The sequence below is a fragment of the Ranitomeya imitator genome, chromosome 2, assembly GCF_032444005.1.
Source record: "Ranitomeya imitator isolate aRanImi1 chromosome 2, aRanImi1.pri, whole genome shotgun sequence".
Classification (NCBI taxonomy): domain Eukaryota; kingdom Metazoa; phylum Chordata; class Amphibia; order Anura; family Dendrobatidae; genus Ranitomeya; species Ranitomeya imitator.
This window is the reverse complement of record NC_091283.1, coordinates 344,992,018-345,013,143: the sequence shown is the minus strand read 5'-3', so window position 1 is coordinate 345,013,143 and position 21,126 is coordinate 344,992,018. Positions and strand designations below refer to the sequence as shown.

Here is a 21,126-nt window from a genome sequence, read left to right as displayed (position 1 = left end):
AGCTGCTGAAGCTAAATCGAAGAAGCAGCCATACCACTCAAAACCACGGGAGGGAGCCCAAGAGCAGAACTCACAAAAATGCTACTTACAACCACCGGAGGGAGCCCAAGAGCGGAATTCACAACAGTATGCATCAATAGTAAAAAAATCTAATGTTACAAATAATAATAAAGAAAAGCAAAACGTTATTCTCACCCTCTGACGTCACGTCCTCCCGGCAGTGCAAGCGGCATGTTCCGGCGCCAAGGATGCTATGCGAGAAGGACCTGCCATGAAATCACGGTCATGTGACCGTGATGTCATCTCAGGTCCTGCGCTCATACCATCACTGGGACCGGAAGCTACCGCGTGCACCACACACAAACGCCGGAACTACAAGGGGCTCTTCGGAGGGTGAGTATATGTTTATTTTTTATTTTAAGTCTTTTTTAACCTGTTACATACGTGGCAATATACTACGTGACTGGCCAATATACTACGTGACTGGGCAGTATACTACGTGTCTGTGCTGTATACTACGTGGCTCTCCTTTTTGCTACGTCGCTGTGCAATATACTAAGTGGCTGGGCAATATATACGACGTGGCTGGGCAATATAATAATAATAATAATAATAATTTTATTTATATAGCGCCAACATATTCCGCAGCGCTTTACAAATTATAGAGGGGACTTGTACAGACAATAGACATTACAGCATAACAGAAATACAGTTCAAAACAGATACCAGGAGGAGTGAGGGCCCTGCTCGCAAGCTTACAAACTATGGGGAAAAGGGGAGACACGAGAGGTGGATGGTAACAATTGCTTTAGTTATTCGGACCAGCTATAGTAATATACTACGTGACTGGGCAATATACTATGTGGCTGGGCAATATACTACGTGACTGGGCAATATACTACGTGACTGGGCAATATACTACGTGACTGGGCAATATACTATGTGACTGGGCAATATACTACGTGACTGAGCAATATACTACGTGACTGGGCAATATACTATGTGGCTGGGCAATATACTACGTGACTGGGCAATATACTACGTGACTGGGCAATATACTACGTGGCTGGGCAATATACTATGTGGCTGGGCAATATACTACGTGGCTGGGCAATATAGTACGTGACTGGGCAATATAGTACGTAGCTGGGCAACATAGTACGTGACTGGGCAATATACTATGTGGCTGGGCAATATACTACGTGGCTGGGCAATATACTACGTGGTTGGGCAATATACTTCGTGGCTGGGCAATATACTACGTGGACATGCATATTCTAGAATACCCGATGCGTTAGAATCGGGCCACCATCTAGAATATTTATATATATATATATATATATATATATATATATATATATATATACAGTTAGGTCCATATATATTTGGACAGAGACAACATTTTTCTAATTTTGGTTATAGACATTACCACAATGAATTTTAAACAAAACAATTCAGATGCAGTTGAAGTCCAGACTTTCAGCTTTCATTTGAGGTTATCCACATTAAAATTGGATGAAGGGTTTAGGAGTTTCAGCTCCTTAACATGTGCCACCCTGTTTTTAAAGAGACCAAAAGTAATTGGACAGATTCAATAATTTTAAATAAAATGTTCATTTATAGTAGTTGGTTGAAAACCCTTTGTTGGCAATGACTGCCTGAAGTCTTGAACTCATGGACATCACCAGACGCTGTGTTTCCTCTTTTTTGATGCTCTGCCAGGCCTTCACTGTGGTGGTTTTCAGTTGCTGTTTGTTTGTGGGCCTTTCTGTCTGAAGTTTAGTCTTTAACAAGTGAAATGCATGCTGAATTGGGTTGAGATCAGGTGACTGACTTGGCCATTCAAGAATATTCCACTTCTTTGCTTTAATAAACTACTGGGTTGCTTTGGCTTTATGTTTTGGGTCATTGTCCATCTGTAGTATGAAATGACGACCAATCAGTTTGGCTTCATTTGGCTGGATCTGAGCACACAGTATGGCTCTGAATACTTCAGAATTCATTCGGCTGCTTCTGTCCTGTGTCACATCATCAATAAACACTAGTGACTCAGTGCCACTGGCAGCCATGCATGCCCAAGCCATCACACTGCCTCCGCCGTGTTTTACAGATGATGTGGTATGCTTTGGATCATTGAGCTGTACCACGCCTTCGCCAAAATTTTCTCTTTCCATCATTCTGGTAGAGGTTGATCTTGGTTTCATCTGTCCAAAGAATGTTCTTCCAGAACTGTGCTGGCTTTTTTAGAGTTTTTTAGCAAAGTCCAGTCTAGCCTTTTTATTCTTGATGCTTATGAATGGCTTGCACCGTGTAGTGAACCCTCTGTATTTACTTTCATGCAGTCTTCTCTTTATGGTAGATTTGGATATTGATACGCCGACCTCCTGGAGAGTGTTGGTCACTTGGTTGGCTGTTGTGAAGGGGTTTCTCTTCACCATGGAGATTATTCTGCGATCATCCACCACTGTTGTCTTCAGTGGGCGCCCAGGTCTTTTTGAATTGATGAGTTCACCAGTGCTTTCTTTCTTTCTCAAGATGTACCAAACTGTAGATTTTGCCACTCCTAATATTGTAGTAATTTCTCGGATGGGTTTTTTTCTGTTTTCGCAGCTTAAGGATGGCTTGTTTCACCTACATGGAGAGCTCCTTTGACCGCATGTTTACTTCACAGCAAAACCTTCCAAATGCAAGCACCACACCTCAAATCAACTCCAGGTCTTTTATCTTTAATTGAGAAAGACATAACGAAGAGATTGCCCACACCTGTCCATGAAATAGCCTTAGAGTCAATTGTCCAATTACTTTTGGTCCCTTTAAAAACATGGTGGCACATGTTAAGGAGCTGAAACTCCTAAACCCTTCATCCAATTTTAATGTGGATACCCTCAAATGAAAGCTGAAAGTCTGAACTTCAACTGCATCTGAATTGTTTTGTTTAAAATTCATTGTGGTAATGTCTATAACCAAAATTAGAAAAATGTTGTCTCTGTCCAAATATATATGGACCTAACTGTATATACTCGAGTATAAGCCGACCCCCCAAATTTTGCCACAAAAAACTGGGAAAACTTAGTGACTTGAGTATAAGCCTAGTGTGGGAAATGCAGCAGCTACCGGTAAATGTAAAAATAGATATCAATAAAAGTAAAATTAATTGAGACATCAGTAGGTTAAATGTTTTTGAATATCCATATTGAATCAGGAGCCCCATATAATGCTCCATACAGTTCATGATGGGCCCCATAAGATGCTCCATATTAAAATATGCCCCATATAATCCTGCATAAAGAGGTTAATAATGGCCCCATAAGATGCTCCATAGACACATTTGCCCAATAAAATACTGCACAAACGTTAATTACGGCCCTATAAGATGCTCCATAATGATATTTGCCCCATATAATGCTGCACAAACGATTATGGCCCCATGAAGACACTTGCCCCATATAGTGCTGCACAAACGTTATAGCCCCATAAAATGCCCCATGCAGACACTTGCCCCATATAATGCTCCACAAACGTTATGGCCCCATATAGTGCTGCACAAACGTTATGGCCCCATACAGTGCTGCACAAACGTTATGGCCCCATATAGTGCTGCATAAACGTTATGGCCCCATACAGACACTTGCCCCATATAATGCTGCACAAACGTTATAGCCCCACATAGTGCTGCAGAAATGTTATGGCCCCATATAGTGCTGTACAAATGTTATGGTCCCATAAGATGCTCCATACAGACACTTGCCCCATTTGCTGTTGCTGCGATAAAAAAATAAAAAATCACATACTCACCTCTCTGTCGCTCAGGCCCCCGGCACTTTCAATATTCACCTGACTTCGTTGCGTCACCGCTCCATCTTCAGCGTCTTCTGCACTGACGCTCAGGCAGAGGGCGCGTACTAACCACGTCACTGCACCCTCTGACCTGAGCATCACTGCAGAAGACGCTGAAGATGGAGCGGCGCCGGAACGGGGAGCAGGTGAGTATCGCGCAGCGCTCCCCTCCCCGTTATACTCACCTGCTCCTGGCGCTGTGCAGTCCCTGCTTCCCCGGCGCCGCAGCTTCTTGCTGTACTGAACGGTCACCGTTACCGCTCATTACAGTAATGAATATGCGGCTCCACCCCTATGGGAGGTGGAGCCACATATTCATTACTGTAATGAGCGGTACCATGTGACCACTCAGTACAGAAAGAACTTGGGGGCGCCGGGAAGCAGGGACCTGCAGGGACCGCGCCAGGAGTAGGTGAGTATAATTAGACAGCCCCCGCTCCCCCTCTCCTGCCGACCCCTGGGTATGACTCGAGTATAAGCCAAGAATGGGCTGAAAATCTCGGCTTATACTCGAGTATATACGGTAAGTGCATTGATTTTCTGTGGGCTTCAGGAAGAAGGGCCGCAAAAGGTGGCGCTTGCACAAATTGAGCCGAGATCCCAGTATGTTCATGCGCTGCTTCCAGCAGGTATTTTCCTGAAGCCCAACGCCAGAAAAACTATGCTCAGAGCGGGGACTCCGATCCTGCCTCACCGCCGACAAACCGCCTTCCAGCCCAGGTCCATTTCTGTCGCTGCTGGTGGCTTCCAGCAACAGTGACCCTGCCTCCAGTGACCATGCTCCACCATCACCGCTGCCTTTATTCCCCATCGGTAAGCTACATTTGGACTGTAAGGGTATGTGTCCATGGTCCGGAATCCCAGTGCTTTGGACGCAGCAGATACCCTGCTCCGCCCAAGCCCTGCCCCCTTTTGTACGCACGGTGATATATACAGTATACTGTATATAGAGAGAGAGCATCTCCACAAGATAAATAGACTTACTGTGGTCTAGAAAGACACGCCACATGTCCGCTTTCGGAGGTCTGCCACCTGCATGTTTGTACGCATAGCGGAGATGGGATTTCATAAAATCCCCTCCACTATGCTGTAACCTCTGGACGCTGCGGATTTGACGCTGCAGCTGTACGCAGCGTCCAATCCGCAGCAAATACTGAGGGAATACACCCTGTGGAAACATACCCTAAGACTTACCCTCATTTTATAGTGCGCCTTACAGTTAAAAAATAAAAAAAAGGGGGTAATTATCAAATCCTAGAGCTAGTAAAGTACGGTAATTAGAATTTTAATTTTATACTCCGCTGTTTGTTTAATATGCATGTGTCCTGTTTATTACAAGTAGCTACAAACATCACAATTGGCTTATTTTTCTCTACTTTTTTTTCATCATTTAAAAAGTTTTCCAATTTATAGCTCTCTGTTGGGTTCTTTTCAATTAATGTTCTACACATTTCCGATCTTTCAATCCTTTCCTTAAGGACTGGTCTTTTTAAAATTTTCTCCTCACCACGACAGCACCCACTGAGAGAGGGGATCCACCCCTTGGAACAGGAAACCTACAGAAATAAAAGGGGCGGGCCCCCTCGCCCTCTCAGTTGGTTTCCTGTTCCTATGGGAACCTGCGGAAGAAGAGGATACCTGGGCTATGAGGCCGCCTGTGCGGTGTCCGTGGGAACGGCAGGGTCTGCAGCATCGTAAGCAGCTTTGGGGGAATCCCTTTGCAGTTCCCCCCTCGTCTGGTGGTGGATGGCGTGAGGCCAGGGTCCGGGGGAGGCCGCCCTGGCTCACGTGGGAGTGTGGTGTCACACACTCATCCAGGAGGGAGGCCCGGTGTATGTGTGGCGGCACCTGGCCATGTATGCACAGTAGCCAGGTAAGCGCTCCTGCCCCGGAAGTAGCTTAGATCTCTTCCGTGGGGGCCGGGGAGGCGGTGGAGTCAGCGTGGGGGGGGAGGGGAAGGGTGCTCCTGGCCCAGAGGTGGTGAGAATCACTTCCGGGAAGGGGGGGAGCCAGAAAGCGACGCGAAGTATAAAGCTGGCAACGTGAGCTGGGCCAGTGTGCCATGATGTCCTCCCCAAGAGACTCCATAGCGCACCCACAGGTGATGGACGAGCAAGTGCACAGCAGAAGTAGGAGCAACAGTGGACGTGCCCGTGAGGGTGACTCCACAGAAAAGAGTGAAAAAGGCAGGAAGCCTGCAGAATCTTCATTTCATGCTGTGCCTCCACCTTCAAAACCGGTACCATGCTGACAAGTTTCACTGGGTGAATGTTACAGGACTCTGCCTATTAAGCTGAGTCCCCCTTCTTTCCAGACTCTGGAGGAAGAATCGCCTGTCAGAGCGAATGATATAAGGCTTATGATTAGAGAGGAGCTTCAGTTAAGGGCCCAGATAAGGCTGAAAAACATAGGTCCATCGTAAGGAGTACTTCCCCCGATCCCTCTTCTTACGATGGTGAAGTTAAAACTACTTATTCCTCTCAGGCATCATCATCGTCTGATGAAGAGGGACATTCGTGTTTCCCCGTTGAAAGCGTAGATAATCTGGTAAAGGCAGTCCGGGGGACTATGGGGATTACAGATGCAAAGGAGGCTAGAACCACGCAGGAGGTTATGTTCTCTGGCCTCTCGCAGAGGAAGAGGCGAACATTTCCGTTAGTAGCCGCAGTAAAGATGTGGTCAAGAAGGAATGGGAGAAGCAAGGACAGCGGGGTTCCTTCCTTCAAACTCAAAGAGGAAATGCCCCTTTGATGATGAGGACGTGACAACTTGGTCTAAGGTGACTAAAGTAGACGCCGCAGTACTTTCAACCTCGAAGTGCTCCACCTTACCTGTAGAGGATTGCCGGGACTTTGGTGGACCCCTTGGATCGTAAAGCTGACACGCTTCTTAAAAGATCGTGGGAGTCCTGTACAGGGGCCTTCAAACCAGCTATCTATTGCACTTGTATGACAAGATCGATGCTGGTTTGGGTGGATCAATTGGAGGAGCAGATAAAGAATGGGGTCCCTAGGGACAAGTTGCTGTCCTCTAACCCTCTGTTCAGCAGAGCTATGTATTATTTGGCGGATGCCTCCGCAGACTCCTTACGACTGGCGGCCAGATCGGCTGGACTGGCCAATGGTGCTCGCCTGTTATGACCTGGTGGTTAGGAGCACCCGGAACGACCTGATAGTTAAACTCACACAGGACAAGCTCTGGGAAGTGGGAGCTCTGCTGACCGCAATCCCTAATCCTATCACACAACTAGAAATAGCCGTGGAGCATACCTAACACGACCTAGACGCCTCTTCACAGCCTAAGAGCTAACTAGCCCTAAAGATAGAAAATAAAGCCTACCTTGCCGCAGAGAAATTCCCCAAAGGAAAAGGCAGCCCCCCACATATATTGACTGTGAGTTAAGATGAAGTCACAAACACAGAAATGAAACAGGTTTCAGCAAAGGGAGGCCAGACTTACTAAACAGACTGAGGATAGGAAAGGTATCTTTGCGGTCAGCACAAAAAACTACAAAAGACCACGCAGAGTGTGCAAAAAGACCTCCTTGACAGGGATCAGCCTTCACATTCTTAGAGCCCGGAAGGTACGAAACCACAAAATCGAAACGGGAGAAAAACAGCGACCATCGAGCCTGTCTAGGATTCAACCATTTGGCAGACTCGAGATAAGTCAAATTCTTGTGATCCGTCAAGACCACCACGCGATGCTTGGCTCCTTCAAGCCAATGTCGCCACTCCTCGAATGCCCACTTCATGGCCAACAACTCTCGATTACCAACATCATAATTGCGCTCAGCAGGCGAGAATTCTCTAGAAAAGAAGGCACATGGTTTCATCACCGAGCCATCAGAACTTCTTTGCGACAAAACAGCCCCTGCTCCAATGTCAGAAGCATCAACCTCAACCTGAAACGGGAGCGAAACATCTGGCTGGCACAACACAGGGGCAGAAGAAAAACGACGCTTCAACTCCTGAAAAGCCTCTACAGCCGCCGAGGACCAATTGACCACATCAGCACCTTTCTTGGTCAAATCAGTCAACGGTTTAGCAACACTAGAAAAATTAGCGATGAAGCGACGGTAAAAATTAGCAAAGCCCAGGAACTTCTGCAGGCTCTTTACAGATGTCGGCTGAGTCCAATCATAAATGGCCTGAACTTTAACAGGGTCCATCTCGATAGTAGAAGGGGAAAAAATGAAACCCAAAAATGAAACCTTCTGAACCCCAAAGAGACATTTCGACCCCTTCACAAACAAGGAATTCACACGAAGGACCTGGAACACCATTCTGACCTGCTTCACATGAGACTCCCAATCATCTGAAAAGACCAAAATATCATCCAAATATACAATCATGAATCTATCCAGGTACTCTCGGAAGATGTCATGCATAAAGGAATGAAACACAGATGGAGCATTAGAAAGCCCGAATGGCATAACCAGGTACTCAAAATGGCCCTCGGGTGTATTAAATGCTGTTTTCCATTCATCGCCCTGTTTAATTCGCACAAGATTATACGCCCCTTGAAGATCTATCTTGGTGAACCAACTAGCCCCCTTAATCCAAGCAAACAAATCAGACAGCAGCGGCAAAGGGTACTGAAATTTGACTGTGATCTTATTAAGAAGGCGGTAATCAATACAAGGTCTCAAAGAGCCATCCTTCTTGGCCACAAAAAAGAACCCTGCTCCCAACGGTGATGACGACGGGCGAATATGACCTTTCTCCAAGGATTTCTTTATATAACTCCGCATAGCGGCGTGCTCTTGCACAGATAAATTAAACAGTCGGCCCTTAGGAAACTTACTACCAGGAATCAAATTAATAGCACAATCGCAATCCCTATGAGGTAAGGCACCGGATTTGGGCTCTTCAAATACATCCCGGTAATCAGACAAAAACTCAGGGACTTCAGAAGGAGTAGAAGGCGAAATTGACAGCAATGGAACATCACCATGTACCCCCTGACAACCCCAGCCGGACACAGACATACAGTTAGGGCCAGAAATATTTGGACAGTGACACAAGTTTTGTTATTTTAGCTGTTTACAAAAACATGTTCAGAAATACAATTATATATATAATATGGGCTGAAAGTGCACACTCCCAGCTGCAATATGATAGTTTCCACATCCAAATCGGAGAAAGGGTTTAGGAATCATAGCTCTGTAATGCATAGCGTCCTCTTTTTCAAGGGACCAAAAGTAATTGGACAATGGACTCTAAGGGCTGCAATTAACTCTGAAGGCGTCTCTCTCGTTAACCTGTAATCAATGAAGTAGTTAAAAGGTCAGGGGTGGATTCCAGGTGTGTGGTTTTGCATTTGGAAGCTGTTGCTGTGAGCAGACAACATGCGGTCAAAGGAACTCTCAATTGAGGTGAAGCAGAACATCCTGAGGCTGAAAAAAAAGAAAAAATCCATCAGAGAGATAGCAGACATGCTTGGAGTAGCAAAATCAACAGTTGGGTACATTCTGAGAAAAAAGGAATTGACTGGTGAGCTTGGGAACTCAAAAAGGCCTGGGCGTCCACGGATGACAACAGTGGTGGATGATCGCCGCATACTTAATTTGGTGAAGAAGAACCCGTTCAGAACATCAACTGAAGTCCAGAACACTCTCAGTGAAGTAGGTGTAGCTGTCTCTAAGTCAACAGTAAAGAGAAGACTCCATGACAGTAAATACAAAGGGTTCACATCTAGATGCAAACCATTCATCAATACCAAAAATAGACAGGCCAGAGTTAAATTTGCAGAAAAACACCTCAAGAAGCCAGCTCAGTTCTGGAAAAGTATTCTATGGACAGATGAGACAAAGATCAACCTGTACCAGAATGATGGGAAGAAAAAAGTTTGGAGAAGAAAGGGAACGGCACATGATCCAAGGCACACCACATCCTCTGTAAAACATGGTGGAGGCAACGTGATGGCATGGGCATGCATGGCTTTCAATGGCACTGGGTCACTTGTGTTTATTGATGACATAAGAGCAGACAAGAGTAGCCGGATGAATTCTGAAGTGTACCGGGATATACTTTCAGCCCAGATTCAGCCAAATGCTGCAAAGTTGATTGGACGGCGCTTCATAGTACAGATGGACAATGACCCCAAGCATACAGCCAAAGCTACCCAGGAGTTCAGGAGTGCCAAAAAGTGGAACATTCTGCAATGGCCAAGTCAATCTCCAGATCTAAACCCAATTGAGCATGCATTTCACTTGCTCAAATCCAGACTTAAGACGGAAAGACCCACAAACAAGCAAGACCTGAAGGCTGCGGCTGTAAAGGCCTGGCAAAGCATTAAGAAGGAGGAAACCCAGCGTTTGGTGATGTCCATGGGTTCCAAACTTAAGGCAGTGATTGCCTCCAAAGGATTTGCAACAAAATATTGAAAATAAAAATATTTAGTTTGGGTTATGTTTATTTGTCCAATTACTTTTGACCTCCTAAAATGTGGAGTGTTTGTAAAGAAATGTGTACAATTCCTACATTTTCTATCAGATATTTTTGTTCAACCCTTCAAATTAAACGTTACAATCTGCACTTGAATTATGTTGTAGAGGTTTCATTTCAAATCCAATGTGGTGGCATGCAGAGCCCAACTCGCGAAAATTGTGTCACTGTCCAAATATTTCTGGCCCTAACTGTAGATTTCCAATCCAATACTGGATTATGGACCTGTAGCCATGGCAACCCCAAAACGACCACATCATGCAGATTATGCAACACCAAAAAGCGAATATCCTCCTGATGTGCAGGAGCCATGCACATGGTCAATTGAGTCCAGTACTGAGGCTTATTCTTGGCCAAAGGAGTAGCATCAATTCCTCTCAATTGAATAGGATACTGCAAGGGCTCCAAGAAAAAGCCACAGCGCCTGGCAAACTCCAAGTCCATCAAATTCAGGGCAGCGCCTGAATCCACAAATGCCATAACAGAATAGGACGACAGAGAGCAAATCAGAGTAACGAACAAAAGAAATTTAGACTGTACCGTACCAATGGTGGCAGACCTAGCGAACCGCTTAGTGCGCTTAGGACAATCGGAGATAGCATGAGTGGAATCACCACAGTAAAAACACAGCCCATTCCGACGTCTGTGTTCTTGCCGTTCAGCTCTGGTCAAAGTCCTATCACATTGCATAGGCTCAAGCCTATGCTCAGAGAATACCGCCAAATGGTGCACACCTTTGCGCTCACGCAAGCGCCGATCGATCTGAATGGCCAAGGACATAGACTCATTCAGACCAGCAGGCGTGGGAAATCCCACCATGACATCCTTAAGGGCTTCAGAAAGACCCTTTCTGAAAATTGCCGCCAGGGCACACTCATTCCACTGAGTAAGCACAGACCACTTTCTAAACTTCTGACAGTACACCTCCGCTTCATCCTGACCCTGACACAAAGCCAGCAAGATTTTCTCTGCCTGATCCACAGAATTTGGTTCATCATAAAGCAATCCAGAAAGCGCCAGAAAAAACGCATCTGCATCACGCAATGCAGGATCTCCTGGCGCAAGGGAAAATGCCCAGTCTTGAGGGTCACCACGCAACAAAGAAATAATGATTTTTACTTGTTGAACGGGGTCACCAGAGGAGCGGGGTTTCAAAGCTAGAAACAGTTTACAATTATTTTTGAAATTCAGGAATTTAGATCTATCCCCAGAAAACAAATCAGGAATTGGAATTCTAGGCTCTAACATCGGATTCTGAACCACAAAATCTTGAATGTTTTGTACCCTTGCAGTGAGATGATCCACACAAGAAGACAGACCTTGAATGTCCATGTCTACACCTGTGTCCTGAACCACCCAAAGGTTAAGGGGAAAAGAAAGACAAAAAACACTGCAGAGAAAAAAAAAATGGTCTCAGAACTTCTCTTATCCCTCTTTTTAGATGCATTAATACTTTGGGCCAGCTGTACTGTTATGACCTGGTGGTTAGGAGCACCCGGGACGACCTGATAGTTAAACTCACACAGGACAAGCTCTGGGAAGTGGGAGCTCTGCTGACCGCAACCCCTAATCCTATCACACAACTAGAAATAGCCGTGGAGCATACCTAACACGACCTAGACGCCTCTTCACAGCCTAAGAGCTAACTAGCCCTAAAGATAGAAAATAAAGCCTACCTTGCCTCAGAGAAATTCCCCAAAGGAAAAGGCAGCCCCCCACATATATTGACTGTGAATTAAGATGAAGTCACAAACACAGAAATGAAACAGGTTTCAGCAAAGGGAGGCCAGACTTACTAAACAGACTGAGGATAGGAAAGGTATCTTTGCGGTCAGCACAAAAAACTACAAAAGACCACGCAGAGTGTGCAAAAAGACCTCCGCACCGACTCACGGTGCGGAGGTGCCACTCTGCATCCCAGAGCTTCCAGCTAGCAAGACAAAATCATGATAGCCAACTGGACAAGGAAACAATGAACAAATAATAACTAGCAGGGACTTAGCTTCTGCTGGAGTAGACAGGTCACCAGAAAGATCCAAGAGCGAACTGAACTAGTACAAGAACATTGACAGCTGGCATGGAGTAACGATCTGAGTGGAGTTAAATAGAACAGCCAGCCAAAGAATAAACTACGTCACCTGTGGAAGGAACCTCAGAAGCAGCAGCTCCACTCACAGCCACCAGAGGGAGTCCTTGGACAGAACTCACCGAAGTACCATTCATGACCACAGGAGGGAGTTCGAAAACAGAATTCACAACACTCACCGTGCCTTGTGGATAAAGGGCTGGAAAGGGGATGTGCAGTTTAAGTCAAAACTATGCGCAATTCCGTGTTAGGGTGAGTACCTGTTCAGCAAGGTGCTTGATGATATCCTCACCAAGGCAGGGAAAAGAGAAGGGGTTCCCTAACCAGTTTCTCCCATCCTACAGGAGGGCCTTCAGGAAGCAGCTAATTCCTGGGCCCTAAGCCTCGTCTCATCTGGCTTGGAGTTGGAATTTGGCCGAATTTCCCCGGACTCCTTTAAATTGACTTTTCTAAAGTCTCCTGCACAAAAGGAGGCGTTGAAGTTGGAAATTAGGGGTCTATTATCTAAACATGTGCTTGTAGAGGTCCCTGAGGACCAGAGGGGGAGGGAATTTTATTCTCCTTTATTTCTGATTTCTAAACCAGATGGTTCATATAGAACCATTATTAATCTAAGGAAGTTAAATAGCTTCATACGGTCCCATACCTTCAAGATGGAATGTATAAGATCAGCCATTAAACTTTTGTTTCCCAGATGCTTCATGGCGGTTCTGGACTTGAAGGATGCTTATTATCATCTGCTGATTCATGCCGAGTTCCAGCAATATCTCAGGGTGGTGGTCATCATGAAGGGCTGCATCCGTCATTTTCAGTTTACGGCAATGCCCTTTGGTCTACCCATGGCTCCTCGGGTCTTCACCAAGTTAATGCTGGAGGTGATGGCTTATGTGCAGCTGAAGGACACATTGATAGTTCAATACTTAGATGACTTCTTAGTGGTAGGAAGATCTGCCTCCCAATGTGAGAATAGACTTGCTGACACAATTTCATCCCTGCAGGCTTTAGGTTGGATGATTAACTGGGTAAAGTCCAGTCTTGTCTTGGTAACTCTTCAATCCTTCCTGGGCCTGCATCTAAATTCTGTAAGTCAGAGATGTCTCCCAGAGGTAAAGATGGTGGCGATATTATGTAAAGTGAGGGCGGCAATAGATAACCCTCAGATGTCCCTGAGAGAGGCTATGTCCCTCCTGGACTCCCTTAATCCTGCTTTCCGGCAGTTCATTGGCCCAGTTTCATACTAGACATTTGCAGCATGAGGTTTTCAAGAGAGAGGAGTCGCTGCAGGGTAGACTAGATGGCAAGATGACATTGTCATCGGAGGTAGTTATCTCCCTATCATGGTGGCTAGATCAAGGTCATCTCTCATGGTGTTTCGTGGGTGGTCAGACCCTCGAGAGTGATTACCACTGACGCTAGTCCCTTTGGTTGGGGGGCTTATTTAGTGGACAGCTTTGTCCAGGGACAGTGGTCCATAGAAGAAACCAATGACTTCTCTAATTTAAGAGAATTAAAAGCTATCAGTCATGCTTTACATGAATTTCTCCCACAGCTGTGCAGGTCTCATGTGAGAGTCATGTCAGACAATGCCACATCCGTCGCGTATTTAAATCAGCAAGGTGGAACGCGATCAAGGAATCTGATGTCTATGGCGCAGGGGATCCTTAAGCTGGCCGAATCCCATCTCTTGTCTCCACCGACCCTTCACATCAGGGGAGTGGATAATTTCAGAGCAGACTTCCTCAGTCGCTATACCTTGCATCAGGGGGAATGGATGCTCAGTCATCGCATCTTCAGAAAGATAGTGGACTTGTGGGGGCTTCTGGAAATAGACCTGTTTGCTACCAGAGCCAAAAGACAAGTCAGAAGGTTTGACTCTCTGAACAGAGCAGACCGGCCGGAAATGGTCGATTCCCTCCAATCCCTTTGACCTTTTCATCTGGCATATGCATTTCCTCCGATGGTGGTACTCCCATTGGTCATCAGGAAGGTCAGGGAGGAGAGGGTGAGGGTCGTCCTCATCGCTCCATTTTGGCCCAAGAGGCCTTGGTTTTCATGGCTCAGAGCCATGTCCATCTCCGACCCGTGGATCCTCCCATCACATCCAGACCTGCTCTCTCAGGACCCATTCCTTTATCCTCAGGTGAAGGGTCTATACTTGACGGTGTGGAACTTGAGAGGCAGTTACTAAGGCTAAGGGGGTTCTCTAGCAGTCTGATACCCTTCTGACGAGTAGGAAGGAATCCACAACAAGAATTTATAGTAGCGCGTGGAGGAAGTTCCTAAATCTTCATACGGGGACCTTCTCTAATGAGGTACCTATTACGGCCAGTCTGGAGTTCCTGCAGAGGGGGCAGGAGCTGGGTCTTTCAGTTAATACACTAAAGGTTCAGATTTCAGCTCTTGGAGCCCGGTATTGTCACAATATTGCAGGGGATAGGTGGGTTGTACATTTTATTTCTGCATGTGAGTGGAACAACCCAGTGCACATTACTTGCTTACCCCTTTGGGACTTGAACCTAGTCCTTGATGCCCTGACAGGGCCTCCGTTTGAACCCTTAGACTCTGTTTCGTTAAAACATTTAGTTGAAGACGGCCTTATTAGTTGCTTTAACATCTGCTAGAAAAGTGAGCGACATTCAGGCTCTATCGATTGACCCTCCCTTCCTGTTAGTATTTCAGGATAGGGTAGTTTTGACGCCAGACCCTTCATACCTCCCTAAGGTAGCGGCTAGATTTCATAGAAGTCAATAGCTCTTCCTTCCCTCCTTTTTTGATAATCCTTCAACTCCGGAAGAAGAGAGATTTCACACCTTAGATGTGAGGAGAGCTGTCCTGAGATATATAGACAGGACTCATACCTGGAGGCAGAGCAGGGCTCTGTTTGTGTCCTTTCAGGGCCACAGGAAGGGGTCCGGAGTTACAAAAAGCACATTATCCCGATGGATCAGAGATGCAATCTGTCTGACCTACTTAGGGAAAGGTGAAAGTCTTCCAGTTGTTGTAGAGGCACATTCGGCATGGGATATGGCATCCTTGGGCTGAGAAGGCGGACGTTCTGATCGATTTCATATGTAAGGCTGCAACATGGTCTTCACCAACTACATTTTATAGTCACTATAGGCTTGATTCATCATCATCTTCTGACATGGTTTTCGGTAGATCTGTCCTCAACACGGTGGTCTGGGAGGTTTTGGATCTTTGTCTGGTTCCTCCTGCCTTGCTGCCAATTCAGCAAAGATAAGTGTCTTGTTTTTGTTTCTGTGGCACACATGCTGTGTGCTTAATAATTCTGTGCTATTCATTTGTTTTCTCTTGTCCAGCTTAGACTGTGTCTTTTCTCAGTCTTGTTGGATTCTCTGGAGTTGCAGATATACGCTCCACATCTTTAGTTAGATGGTGGAATTTTTGTATTTTCTGCTGTGGATATTTTTGGAAGGATTTTAATACTGACCGCTTAGTATTTTGTCCTATCCTTTCCTATTTTAGCTAGAGTGGCCTCTTTTGCTAAATCCTGTTTCCTGCCTGCGTGTGTCTTTTCCTCTACTACTCACAGTCAATATTTGTGGGGGGCTGCCTATCCTTTGGGGTTCTGCTCTGAGGCAAGGTAGAATTCCTATTTCCATCTATAGGGGTATTTAGTCCTCCGGCTGTGTCGAGGTGTCTAGGATTTGTTAGGCACACCCCACGGCTACTTCTAGTTGCGATGTTAAGTTCAGGATTTGCGGTCAGTACAGTTTACACCAACTCCAGAGAAAGTTCCATGCGGCTCCAAGGTCACCGGATCATAACAGTGGCCGCTGAGAGGAAACATCGCGGGAGCTGGGTGAGTATTTCTCGGCAAGCCGGCGGGCGCACAGGGCATGGGGGGCAGGTGACCCACAAACTTTATTTTTATTTTTAATGGATTCTGTGGTTTACAGGTTGCAGCAGATTTGGGCTCATGTGGTGGACAATTTGGTATTGTCTCAGGAGGAGGCTCAACATTTTGCTAACCGTCGTCGGTGTGTTGGTTCCCGGCTTCGGGTTGGGGATCTGGTCTGGTTGTCTTCCCATCATGTTCCTATGAAGGTTTCTTCCCCTAAGTTTAAGCCTCGGTTTATTGGTCCTTATAGGATTTCTGAGATTATTAATCTGGTGTCTTTTCGATTGGTGCTTCCGGCTTCTTTTGCTATCCATAATGTCTTCCATAGATCTTTATTGCGAAAATATGTGGTGCCCGTTGTTCCCTCTGTTGATCCTCCGGCCCCTGTGTTGGTTGTGTTGGCTACACGGGAATGGGAAGACAGTGGCCAAGTGCCAGAATAGGCGCATCTTCCAGATGTGCCTTTTCTGGGGTGGCTGGGGGCAAATGTTTTTAGCCAGGGGGGGCCAAAAACCGTGGACCCTCTCTAGGTTATTAATATCTGCCCTCAGTCACTGGCTTTACTACTCTGGCGGAGAAAATTGCGCGAGAGCCCACGCCAATTTTTTCAGCGATTTAACCCTTAAATTGCCTTTAACCCTTAAATTTTATAGCTTTCAGCAATTTAAGGGTTAAATCGCTGAAAAAATTGGCGTGGGCTCCCGCGCAATTTTCTCCGCCAGAGTAGTAAAGCCAGTGACTGACACTGGCCACTCTCTTCCCATTCCCGTGTAGCTGTGGGATATGGGGTAATGAAGGGTTAATGTCACCTTGCTATTGTAAGGTGACATTAAGCCAGATTAATAATGGAGAGGCGTCAATTATGACACCTATCCATTATTAATCCATTTGCATTAAATGGTTAAAAAAAACACACACACATTATTAAAAAGTATTTTAATGAAATAAAAACACAGGTTGTTTTAATATTTTATTGTACGCTCAATCCAATCGCTGAAGACCCTCGCTCTGTAACAAATAAAAAATAATAAACCAACAATATCCATACCTTCCGTAGATCTGTAACATCCCACGTTGTAAATCCATCTGAAGAGGTTAAAATATTTCACAGCCACAAGCTCTGCTAATGCAGCTGTGCTTGTGGCTGTAAACCCCAGGGAATGAAGGTAATGTAGGTCAATGACCTATAGTTACCTTCATTCGCGGTGATGCGCCCCCTGCTGGATGTCCTCATATGACCTCGAGCCTTACAATAGCAAGGTGGCATTAACCCTTCATTACCCCATATCCCGCCACTACACGGGAATGGGAAAAGAGTGGCCAAGTGCCAGAATAGGCGCATCTTACAGATGTGCCTTTTCTGGGGTGGCTGGGGGCAGATGTTTCTAGCCAGGGGGCGGGGGGCAATAACCGTGGACCCTCTTCAGGCTATTAATATCTGCCCTCAGTCACTGGCTTTACTACTCTGGCGGATAAAATTGCGCGGGAGCCCACGCCAATTTTTTCCGCGATTTAACCCTTAAATTTAAGTGCTAGAGCACTGAAATTTTGCACATACACACTACTAACATTAGTAGTGTGGAATATGCAAAAAAAAGGGGGATATGAGATGGTTTACTGTATGTAAACCATGTCTCATATCATGTCGGGTTTTGGCAGGAGAAATGAAAAGCCGGTAATTGAATTACCGGCTTTCCTGCTATATCGCGCTGAAGTTAATATAAATATATATATATATATATATATATATATATATACAGTTAGGTCCATATATATTTGGACAGAGACAACATTTTTCTAATTTTGGTTATAGACATTACCACAATGAATTTTAAACAAAACAATTCAGATGCAGTTGAAGTTCAGACTTTCAGCTTTCATTTGAGGGTATCCACATTAAAATTGGATGAAGGGTTTAGGAGTTTCAGCTCCTTAACATGTGCCACCATGTTTCTAAAGGGACCAAAAGTAATTGGATAATTGACTCTAAGGCTATTTCATGGACAGGTGTGGGCAATCTCTTCATTATGTCTTTCTCAATTAAAGATAAAAGACCTGGAGTTGATTTGAGGTGTGGTGCTTGCATTTGGAAGGTTTTGCTGTGAAGTAAACATGCGGTCAAAGGAGCTCTCCATGTAGGTGAAACAAGCCATCCTTAAGCTGCGAAAACAGAAAAAAACCCATCCGAGAAATTACTACAATATTAGGAGTGGCAAAATCTACAGTTTGGTACATCTTGAGAAAGAAAGAAAGCACTGGTGAACTCATCAATTCAAAAAGACCTGGGCGCCCACTGAAGACAACAGTGGTGGATGATCGCAGAATAATCTCCATGGTGAAGAGAAACCCCTTCACAACAGCCAACCAAGTGACCAACACTCTCCAGGAGGTCGGCGTATCAATATCCAAATCTACCATAAAGAGAAGACTGCATGAAAGTAAATACAGAGGGTTCACTACACGGTGCAAGCCATTCATAAGCATCAAGAATAAAAAGGCTAGACTGGACTTTGCTAAAAAAACTCTAAAAAAGCCAGCACAGTTCTGGAAGAACATTCTTTGGACAGATGAAACCAAGATCAACCTCTACCAGAATGATGGAAAGAGAAAATTTTGGCGAAGGCGTGGTACAGCTCAATGATCCAAAGCATACCACATCATCTGTAAAACACGGCGGAGGCAGTGTGATGGCTTGGGCATGCATGGCTGCCAGTGGCACTGAGTCACTAGTGTTTATTGATGATGTGACACAGGACAGAAGCAGCCGAATGAATTCTGAAGTATTCAGAGCCATACTGTGTGCTCAGATCCAGCCAAATGAAGCCAAACTGATTGGTCGTCGTTTCATACTACAGATGGACAATGACCCAAAACATAAAGCCAAAGCAACCCAGTAGTTTATTAAAGCAAAGAAGTGGAATATTCTTGAATGGCCAAGTCAGTCACCTGATCTCAACCCAATTCAGCATGCATTTCACTTGTTAAAGACTAAACTTCAGACAGAAAGGCCCACAAACAAACAGCAACTGAAAACCACCACAGTGAAGGCCTGGCAGAGCATCAAAAAAGAGGAAACACAGCGTCTGGTGATGTCCATGAGTTCAAGACTTCAGGCAGTCATTGCCAACAAAGGGTTTTCAACCAACTACTATAAATGAACATTTTATTTAAAATTATTGAATCTGTCCAATTACTTTTGGTCTCTTTAAAAACAGGGTGGCACATGTTAAGGAGCTGAAACTCCTAAACCCTTCATCCAATTTTAATGTGGATAACCTCAAATGAAAGCTGAAAGTCTGGACTTCAACTGCATCTGAATTGTTTTGTTTAAAATTCATTGTGGTAATGTCTATAACCAAAATTAGAAAAATGTTGTCTCTGTCCAAATATATATGGACCTAACTGTATATGTGTCTTAATGATATATATATATATATATATACACAGATACAGTGGGGCAAAAAAGTATTTAGTCAGTCAGCAATAGTGCAAGTTCCACCACTTAAAAAGATGAGAGGCGTCTGTAATTTACATCATAGGTAGACCTCAACTATGGGAGACAAACTGAGAAAAAAAAATCCAGAAAATCACATTGTCTGTTTTTTTAACAATTTATTTGCATATTATGGTGGAAAATAAGTATTTGGTCAGAAACAAACAATCAAGATTTCTGGCTCTCACAGACCTGTAACTTCTTCTTTAAGAGTCTCCTCTTTCCTCCACTCATTACCTGTAGTAATGGCACCTGTTTAAACTTGTTATCAGTATAAAAAGACACCTGTGCACACCCTCAAACAGTCTGACTCCAAACTCCACTATGGTGAAGACCAAAGAGCTGTCAAAGGACACCAGAAACAAAATTGTAGCCCTGCACCAGGCTGGGAAGGCTGAATCTGCAATAGCCAACCAGCTTGGAGTGAAGAAATCAACAGTGGGAGCAATAATTAGAAAATGGAAGACATACAAGACCACTGATAATCTCCCTCGATCTGGGGCTCCACGCAAAATCCCACCCCGTGGGGTCAGAATGATCACAAGAACGGTGAGCAAAAATCCCAGAACCACGCGGGGGGACCTAGTGAATGAACTGCAGAGAGCTGGGACCAATGTAACAAGGCCTACCATAAGTAACACACTACGCCACCATGGACTCAGATCCTGCAGTGCCAGACGTGTCCCACTGCTTAAGCCAGTACATGTCCGGGCCCGTCTGAAGTTTGCTAGAGAGCATTTGGATGGTCCAGAGGAGTTTTGGGAGAATGTCCTATGGACTGATGAAACCAAACTGGAACTGTTTGGTAGAAACACAACTTGTCGTGTTTGGAGGAAAAAGAATACTGAGTTGCATCCATCAAACACCATACCTACTGTAAAGCATGGTGGTGGAAACATCATGCTTTGGGGCTGTTTCTCAGCAAAGGGGCCAGGACGACTGATCCGTGTACATGAAAGAATGAATGGGGCCATGTATTGTGAGATTTTGAGTGCAAACCTCCTTCCATCAGCAAGGGCATTGAAGATGAAACGTGGCTGGGTCTTTCAACATGACAATGATCCAAAGCACACCGCCAGGGCAACGAAGGAGTGGCTTCGTAAGAAGCATTTCAAGGTCCTGGAGTGGCCTAGCCAGTCTCCAGATCTCAACCCTATAGAAAACCTTTGGAGGGAGTTGAAAGTCCGTGTTGCCAAGCGAAAAGCCAAAAACATCACTGCTCTAGAGGAGATCTGCATGGAGGAATGGGCCAACATACCAACAACAGTGTGTGGCAACCTTGTGAAGACTTACAGAAAACGTTTGACCTCTGTCATTGCCAACAAAGGATATATTACAAAGTATTGAGATTAAATTTTGTTTCTGACCAAATACTTATTTTCCACCATAATATGCAAAT

The 21,126-nt window shown here is 45.1% G+C and overlaps 1 protein-coding gene across 1 annotated transcript in view; it reads left to right on the top strand.

Annotated features, from left to right (window-relative positions):
- The window catches only part of LOC138666523 (zinc finger protein 850-like), a 115,572-nt gene that overhangs the window by 26,891 nt on the left and 67,555 nt on the right, over positions 1–21,126 (top strand). Inside the window, exons 8-11 of the mRNA XM_069754738.1 lie at positions 6,322–6,491; positions 13,067–13,310; positions 13,371–13,478; positions 14,956–15,038. Of these exons, the coding sequence (XP_069610839.1) occupies positions 6,322–6,491; positions 13,067–13,310; positions 13,371–13,478; positions 14,956–15,038 (605 nt within the window). The remainder of the gene's footprint in view (positions 1–6,321; positions 6,492–13,066; positions 13,311–13,370; positions 13,479–14,955; positions 15,039–21,126) is intronic.